The 9,629-nt window shown below is 41.2% G+C and overlaps 1 protein-coding gene across 1 annotated transcript in view; it reads right to left on the bottom strand.

Annotated features, from left to right (window-relative positions):
* Nucleotides 1-8,693, bottom strand: part of LOC306988238 (uncharacterized protein) — a gene marked incomplete at its 5' end in the record, with an annotated part of 97,240 nt that extends 88,547 nt beyond the window's left edge. Inside the window, 2 exons of the mRNA XM_079593045.1 lie at nt 7,860-8,150; nt 8,405-8,693. Coding sequence (XP_079449171.1) covers nt 7,860-8,150; nt 8,405-8,693 — 580 coding nt within the window. The remainder of the gene's footprint in view (nt 1-7,859; nt 8,151-8,404) is intronic.
* Nucleotides 8,694-9,629: the final 936 nt, after the last annotated feature.

The raw sequence follows: 9,629 nt of genomic DNA, 5'->3' as shown, positions 1-9,629 counted from the left end.
CGTGCTGCTGCATTTTGTACCATCTGAAGACGGGTTACGGAGGACCCACTAATCCCCACATACAGTGAATTACAGTAGTCCAGCCGAGTAGTAACAAAGGCGTGGATTACAGTTTCAAAAAGCTGTCTTGACAGAATTGGCTTTATTTTGGCCAGCTGCCTCAAATGAAAAAAGCTTGATTTGACAACAGCCTTGATCTGACTGTCAAATTTTAGCTCAGGATCTACTTTTACCCCTAGGTTTGTGATGCAAGGTTTAATACAGGGTGCCAAAGAGCCCAGATCTAGTGGCGCTTTCCCAGCGGTGCCTCCAAAAACCATCACTTCTGTTTTTTTATCATTAAAATTTAAAAAGTTCAGAGCCATCCAGGCCTTTATGTCATCAAGACAATTTAGAAGTATTCCAAAAGAGTTATCATTTTTCTTTTTAAGAGGTACATAAATCTGACTGTCATCTGCATAACAGTGGAATGAAATGCCGTACTTTCTAAGTATGGAACCAAGTGGAAGCAGATAGAGAGAGAAAAGTAGAGGGCCGAGGACTGAACCCTGCGGGACCCCACACAATAGAGGAGCAGAGGAGGATACAGAGTCACCTAGGCTAACACAGAAAGTCCGATTTGCTAAGTACGACCTAAACCACTCCAGTGCTAAGCCCCTGATGCCCACCCACTGCCTTAGACGTGAAATCAATATTTCATGATCCACCGTGTCAAAAGCCGCAGTTAGACCTAAAAGCACAAGGATAACACAGTCGCCATAGTCCGTAGCTAAAAGGACATCATTAAAAACTCTTAAAAGTGCGGTTTCGGTACTGTGCAAGGATTTAAAACCGGACTGGAAAACCTCTAATATATTATGTTCTTCCAAAAAGGACAACAATTGACTGTGCACAATCTTCTCCAAAATTTTTGAAAGGAAAGGCAATTTGGAAATAGGCCTGAAATTTGCTAGAACTGCCGGATCGAGAGCAGGTTTTTTAATCAGGGGTTGAACTACCGCATGTTTTAAAATTTCAGGAACCACACCCGAGGTCAGACTACTATTTATGACTGCAACAACAGATGGCCCTACAGTGGGAAAACCCTCCTTAAAAAGTCGAGGGGGAACAGCATCATCTGGAGAACCAGCAGGCTTCAAGTGACCAACAACCTCCTCTAAAAAGGAAAAAGTCACCGGCTCAAAGTGATCGAAGACAGCAGAGCAGGGGACAGAGATGGAAGGGTCAGAAGCTGAAGATGAAATTTGAGACCTAATAGAAGTGACCTTATCAATAAAAAAGCAAAGGAAGTTTTCACACATAGCAGGGGATGCCTCTACGCAAGCAGTCTGCGGGGCATTTAAAAGCGAGTCAATGGTGTTAAACAAAACACGAGGCTTGTGACAATTTAACAGAATAATATCTGAGAAATGTTTTCTTTTAGCCTCTTTTACAGTTTTCTGGTAATGACGCCAGCAATCCCTTAACATTAGAAGAGACACCTGCAATTTGTCCTTCTTCCACTTACGCTCAGCTCTACGGCACTCACGTCTGGCAGTATGAGTCATGTCATTTAGCCAGGGCTCGGATTTAGTTTTAGGCTGCATAGATTTTAATGGAGCCACAGTGTCTAAAACAGTTCGGCAGGTGGAGTGAAACCATGAGCTAAGCTCTTCTGTGTGCAATACAGACTCAGGAATGGAGTTCTGAATGAAAGCAGCCGAGAACTGAACAGCAGTGGAAGGGTTAATCATGCGACAGCGCCGTGCAGCAGCGCGAGGTTTAACTGTATGACAGGCAAGAGCAGTCTCAAATAATACAGGCATATGGTCAGAAAACACTGCATCACATATCTCTAGATTAAAAACAGGCAAGCCGTATGATAAAACAAGATCAAGTGTGTGTCCATGCTCTTGTGTGGGTCCAGACACAGATTGCACAAGGTTAAAAGAATCAATGAGGTTTAAAAAACCCTTTGCCATTGGCTTATCAGGACAACACACATGAACATTAAAATCCCCAACAATAAGAACACGATCATATTTAGGCATGATTTCAACCAGAAAATCAGAAAAATCATTTAAAAAATCCTTATTGTACTTAGGGGGCCGATAGACCACAGCACACAACACTATGTGAGAACGTCCGATCTCAAATAAACTCAGCTCAAAGCTGCTAAATGAGGATGACAACAATATCTGCTTACATTTATAATGACTCTTATAAACAGTCGCTATTCCTCCTCCTCTGCCAGATTTTCGCGGGGAGTTAAAGTAGCAACAATCACGGTGTAGCAATTCAGTGAAAGCGCTGGACTCACCATCAGTCCATGTCTCAGTTACGCAGAGGAAATCCAATCTTTGGGACGTGAACAAATCCTTTAAGACAAAAGTCTTGTTTGTTAGAGATCTAGCATTTACCAGGCCAAACCTGGCAGGAACCGGCGGGTCAGCGGCGTTGGATGTCCGCGAAACCCGACACAGAGACCGCAAGTTGCTGTGATTCACTCCGCGCCAGCGGGGATGAGGAGAGCAGGGGGCACGGGGCTGGAACACTTCTTCCGGGCCGACGACAGGTATCAGCCAGGCATTGACAGGGTCCAGCGAGCGTCGAGGAATAACGAGGCTTGGCCCGGCTCCAAGCTCAGTCCAAACAGGCGTGGAACAACAAGCAAGACGGGCCTTCATCCTCACCAGCCGGCCGCTGCGTTTTCTCCGGGGGCGTTTTCGTCGGCGCTCGCGCCGAGGCGCCAGGGCGCGCCAAAGGTGAGCCGGAAGCCTCGCCAGGAGCGGGGGCAGAGTTTCACGTCCACCATCATCCCATTCTACTATATGTTTGGCGGAAAATTGCAGATCCAGTAGTGTTTGGCGATCATACACCAGTAGAGAGTCGACATTCCGAGCAAAAATCAGAACAAACAGCATAAACGCACACAGTAATGACAGAGACAGACGGCAAGCCACACACAATGGCGCCATCTTGTCACTTTTGTAGTTAACTGTAGTTGTTATTACAGTAGAAGCACATTCTTTAAGAGAGAGTTTCATTAGTCCGTCCCTGAATATCACACTTCAACAATCCCAAAACTCAAAACTCAAGAGGAAATACAGCGGCTCCTGTGAAAGCGATCACACCGCTGCTCGGGTTCTTGAAGTCTGATCATTTTCTGTTGGCGATCGGCGCATACACCACATGATCCTCCTCCTTATCATCCTGTCAAAAACAAAACAATATATTATAATAAATGCATGCATGTCTTTGAAATCATTTTACAATATGCAGATATAAAGCCAGCCTCAACTGTGTCACAAAACATTGTTTACTTTCGTTTGTTTTTTAATGCATGCAAAATAATACTTGCTTAAAAAAATCCAATTCAAATGACAGATAGACAGAATTGTGTTGGACTGTGATGTCATAAACTGACACAGGAAATATTTCATAAAGGGGTCATGAAATGAGAAATCAAAATTCCCTTGATCTATTAACATATGTGACCCTGGACCACAAAACCAGTCACATGGGTCCATTTTCTTTTCAATTGCAATCTATACATCACATGAAAGCTGAATAAATGACCTTTCCACTGATGTGTGGTTTATTAGGACAATATTTGGCCGAGATACAACTATTAGAAAATCTGGAATCTGAGGTGTAAAAAAATCGAGAAAATCTCCTTTAAAGTTGTGCATTTATGTTCACGATTGTGCTGCATTCACTCACAAAAATACATGTTTTATATATTTACGGTAGGAAATTTACTAAATATCTTCATGGAACATGATCTTTACATAAAATCCTAATAATTTTTGGCATAAAAGGAAAAACGATATAATTTTGACCCCTACAATGTATAGTTGGCTATTGCCACAGATATACCCGTGCGACATGTGACTGGGTTTGTGATCCAGGGTCACATAAGAAGTCATTATACTATAAAAACATCCTGTAAGTTTCAGAACTCAAACGTTCTTGTTGGTCTAAAAACAGCTTATATTGAAGCAAATCCATCTGAACGACTGATTGTGGACTATGCTACTTTATTATGTAGTAGGGCAGCTAAACACCGCCTCTGGAGAAGAAGATCAACGCCTGTTTCTTGCTTATTTAGCAATAAGCCCCGCCCACTGGTTCCCGCATGCCATGTAAATAACGAGAGACACATTGGTCAAGCAGAAACCAAACGGTAAAGATGGCCTCGAAGACAGAAAGACGCTGTGAAACAACACAGCCTTTGCATTACCTTCTGATCCCAACATTAGGAAGGAGTGGATTCACTTTATTTTTAATGAAGTTCCAGTCCGCATCAGTAAGAACTTGGTTCTTTTTTTTATGTACTTAATTTCACCAGGATTCATTTCATTTCCAAACAAGGCACAATTCAACGCAGGATTTTCAGAAAGATTGATATTAAAAGACGATGCTGCACCGAGTATTTTGGATCCGACAGTAATATGGCAGCACACTGTGAGTTACTGTTTTTATTACGTGGTCACTATTACCGTTATTACCGATCGTTTGACCTGTACTGAGTGTGTATGCGTTTTTAACTTGTCTGGCTGAATTTTACCGGCTGCCGTTTCTCAACATCGGAAGTTTTAAAAACAATTCCACACTTCCGAGTCTACAATCCGGACGCCTATTCAAACCGTGTGTTTCCATGAGTGGGTCAAGACAGGACAGAAAATAGCCTATTACTTCTAAATTAAGATGTAAACATATCATTATAAGTGGACCTCAGAGAACAGTACAAAATAATAAAAAAGGCAGTTCATGACCCCTTTAACTGTTGATCTGTTACTCTTTAGATACATAGAATAGGTGTCGTGAGTATTATGGCATATGTTTCTCTCACTGAATGCTAATCTTTATATCTAATATGGTGATGGTTTGTGTTTTGTCTGTATGATGATCTATCACACACACTCACTGCTGAAATAATACACAGACATGAATTAGTAATAAATGATCTTACCAGTTTCTGTGCTTTTCTTTTGTAGAAGGTTGGCACGATGTAAATGATTTCTTCTTCATGAGTCTCAACTGTTTCAACGATAAGATGTAATAAATAGGTGGATTAAAACAACAAAACTGAATGTTATTAACTATACGTTATCATATATCATATATATATATATATATATATATATATATATATATGGCTGTCAAAGTTACTGTGTTAAAGCTCACATTGCTGCATTACATTAACAAATCGATTCACTTTGACTTTCACTCACGGGTCACTAGCAGGGTCAAGTTTGAACACACATTCAGAAAGACATTCTTTGCAGATAATTCAAATAACTGCCAAACCCAACATCTATCATACTATTCAGTGATCTTTCCATTAACCCCTTTTATTATAACCCTTGCTGCTTTTAAACAATCTGTATTGTTTAAAGCGCTATAAAAAAAAAATTAAGATGACTGTGCAGAAAAAGTAAAAAATTAAATGACTTAAAAAAAATTAAAAATTGCTTGTCAATCTCTTATTATTCTGTAATAACCGTGACCGGAGGGCTATCCAGTCCACCGAGGGCTATCCAGCGCCACCGCCAGGCACCACGGAGAAGATCGCCCAGCTAGTGGAGGACCAGATGACATCGCGTTGTGGGAACCGGACCAAGAATTAGGGGGGAGCCCAATTTAACCTCCAAGTGGTAACAGAACAGGCCAATGGACATTAGCCAGCGAGATTTGCATGCCGAATCACACCTAACTGGACATACAGGTATATTCTACAAGATTTGGTGTAAAAACGTCTGAGTGCTGCCCTCTTCAGGTTGAACGGTGGCTATTGCAGTCGATTTTTCCTATTGGAAGTTGTGGGGCCCTGTGATGTAAGAGGGTACCAGCTAACCACGCCCTTGCCAACAGAGAGACCACGCCCCCCTCCACTGGGCTCTGCCCACTTTTCCAGCATTTTTCAAATATTGCCAGTGGGTGGAGTCAGGCTCTGACCAGGGGTTTAGTTACCCTTTAAAGACGCCTCTCTGGCATTGCATTTCTGGATGCCGTTTTCTGCCCCTATCTGACGGCCACGATCGCTGTCTCACATGCCTGGACGTAAGCATGCTGAGACGGTGTCCGTGGGTGGTTCATGTTCTCGCATGGGTACATGACCACGTCGGCACGCGGGTCGCGACTCTCCTTTCTCGTAAAGGCTTGAGTCCCCTATGTTGTTGCCCAGCCGCCACTTGTGTGTAAAAGCTCAGCCAAAGTTTCTGCTCAACACTTTGGGAGACCGAGGGCTATAGTGAGAGCTTTCTGCCGGGAAACCCCGAAGATCTCTCAACTCCTCAGAGTGTCTTGTGCTGGTGAGCTGTCAGCTGATAGTGTGGGTTGTCACGAGAACCCAGAGCGTCATTCGCTGCTCCAGATGAGGGTCAGATGTCGATAACTGCATCGATGAGAAGGCTACTGCCCTCTGGAGAGGAGGATGACGCGGAGCTTCCCGCTTCGACTGTGTTTGCTCATGCAGAATCGGATTTTAGAGTTGACAGCCATGCTTGCCCGGGTTGCTGTGCACTAAGACTCATTCTGATTGGATGATTGGTTTCGGGCTCGGGCGCGACGCGTGCCTTTCTTCTCGCAAGTGCATGAAGAGATTTTGCAGTATGGAGGCAGTTAAGTGCCAAAATCTGTTCAAAGTTCTTCCTCTCTCACTACGCTCGACTGTGGGGCGGGGTTCTCCATTTTAAAGATAACCCAGTCCAGGGCAGTTCGGCATCGAGATGTCATTCTTCTCCATATAAGGTGCTTGGGGTTGAGGCTCTATTCCAAAAAAGCTCATATCTCCCCAGCAGAGAACTACGTTCTGGGGGTAGTGTGGCACGGTCAACGACTACGATGCAGGAACAATCGTTTCCCGATTGTCCCAGACTATCCTGGCTACAGTCTATCTATTGCTCCAGCCTAAAAAAAGCTGACATTACTGTGGCTTCCCTTTGTAGTTTGTCCAATGTGATAACATTAAATAGCATTTTCAGGAAAAAGAAAATCCTCTCTGGGTCAAAATTAAAACGAATAGTAAAGGGAACTACACTATTAAAGTATTTTATTATTTGTTATAACACTAATTACTTTTACAAATTCAATAGCGTTTATAATTTAACACTTGCCTTCTTGATCAATTTTTCTACATTTCTTGCAGATGCAGAAGATCCCAACGACTGCAGCAACAATGAACAGAGATCCAGCGGCGGCAGCGGAGATCAGCCCTGTTGTAGACACTGAGAGAAACATTATTAGTGTCAGTAGTGATAAGAGAACTTCACAGTTAGTAGTATTTCGATGTTTTACATTTAAATTAATTTTACATTTTCTGTTTTTTTTCCATTCTATTGTGGGTTACAGTACAAATCTAATTGTATATGTTTCATTTCAGGCTGAAAGGCTGATGTTATATATGTATGTATAGAAATATGATAAATAATCTGATGTATGCCGACTGTCACCAGCTGGAGCGCCCAGGATATCCACCAGAGGGCGCTCCTCCCCAGACCAGTGTCATTCCACCATGAACTACATTTCCCAGAATCCTTTGCCCAGACTCATTATCCCTGATTAGTTTCAGCTTTTTCTCATTTACCCTTGTTAACTCTGTCTATATATACCTGGTTTACTCTTTGTGAAGTCTTGTTGATGTTACACACTGCGTTTCTGAGCGCTTTTTCTGGTTTCTGTTTCATGGTCTTTATCTTCTGCCTGTCTCCCTGGATTTCCCTGTTTGCTTGTGGCTTGGACTTTTGTTATTATCTGGATGGTTTGCTCCTTGCTGAATAATAATAGAATGCTGACCATTTGTTTTATCACAGATCACCATTGAAAGTCTTCATGATCAACTCAATAAATAAACACTAATATTAATATTGTCGTACCTGCACATGTGTGGCAGAGTGTGTGGATGTCCAGATGTGTGGTCTGGTTGCTGATGGGATTGTTCAGCACACAGCTGTAGGTGTTTTTATCCTGATATTCCACCTCCAGAGGTAGAGAGAGACTGATGCTGAGATCACACACACTGATGCTGGACAATACACTGAGTCCTGCGTACCAGGAGAGAGTCGCTTCACACACATTCAACACTGATGAACACACCAATGAACAATTTGATGATGATGAAGAACAGTGTGAAGAGTTACTGATGATGACAGGAACAGGCAGACGAGCTGAGAAAGATTAGAAACATCACAGTAAATCATACTTTCTGTTGAGGGAGTGATTGTGATTTTCAGAATTATAAAATAAATTACACAGAGATGCCAGTATCAGAATAATTAAACAAAAGAAAAGCGTTCAGAAGTTTGAAAAGCAAATGCCAAATAGATTTTACCATTTTGAAATTGAAAAACTCTTTTTTAAAATTTAGGATATTTCTACTGCAAAGTGATTAACAAATAAAGGGAACCAATAATAAACTCACTATAGACAATGAGACTGAACCTGTTTCTTCTCACACCGTTGATCAGTTGTTCATAATATCCAGCATGTTCAGTTGTGGTGTGTGTGAAGGTCAGAGATCCAGTTTGATTGTCCAGCTTCAGTCTGTCTCTGAATCTCCCATCAAGAACATCTTCATATACAGTGAATCTGTCGGCCGTTACATTGATTTCTGCTATTAAAGTGTTTTCATCTCCAAACCTCCACTGAATCACATCATCATCCTTCGTTTCAGTGAGACCAGAGTTTATAGTGACTGAATCTCCCTCCATCACTGATATTTCAACTGAATCATCAAACACACACACACAGAACAAACAGAAACGGTTTGTCACAGAAAAACAGATTATAATTTTTTATTAAATTAAAGACTGAAATAAAATTTGAAATAAACAATACCTTAAACCAACACAAACTAAAAACAAATGGTGTATGAATTCATTTAAATGTTGTCATTATAAAAAAGGTGTAACCGGTGTTGAACTCACCATTGACAGAGAGAAAGAATCTCTTGATCTCATTGTTGATCTGTAGTTTATAATATCCAGCATGTTCAGTTGTGGTGTGTGTGATGGTCAGAGATCCAGTTTGATTGTCCAGCTTCAGTCTGTCTCTGAATCTCCCATCAAGAACATCTTCATATACAGTGAATCTGTCGAACCGTTTATTGATTTCTGCTATTAAAGTGTTATTATTTCCAAATCTCCACAGAATCACATCATCATCCTTCACTTCAGTGAGATTAGAGTTTAGAGAGACTGAATCTCCCTCGTTCACTGATATTTGAACTGTAACTCCAAACACTGAAAACAGAATTTTTCAAATCACTCGATGTTGGTTTGATGAAGCTTCACTAAAATACTTTTATTCATTTAAACGTGACATTAATAATATTCTGCAGCATTACAAATGATGATGAATGAAAAGAGAAATAGATTTATATATGGAACAATAACTAAAATAAGATCATTTTACTGTAATATTTAATGTCACACTCAAACTAATGCGGTTGAGTATAGGAGCTTCATATTTATTTTGTTATATTTAATAAATCACACTAATAACAGTTTATTGCTGAATTCAAGCTTGATCTGTGTAAGACTCTTCCTGCAATGACTCTCCAAACCACTAGGCGGCACTACCTGCTGTGAACTCTTTAGTTATGACTGCTAATCAAGTTAATGTGTTCCACCTGTATTTTGCCCTAT

This window comes from Phoxinus phoxinus (assembly GCF_949152265.1).
Source record: "Phoxinus phoxinus genome assembly, chromosome: 20".
Taxonomy (NCBI): domain Eukaryota; kingdom Metazoa; phylum Chordata; class Actinopteri; order Cypriniformes; family Leuciscidae; genus Phoxinus; species Phoxinus phoxinus.
This window is presented reverse-complemented; position numbering and strand designations above follow the sequence as displayed.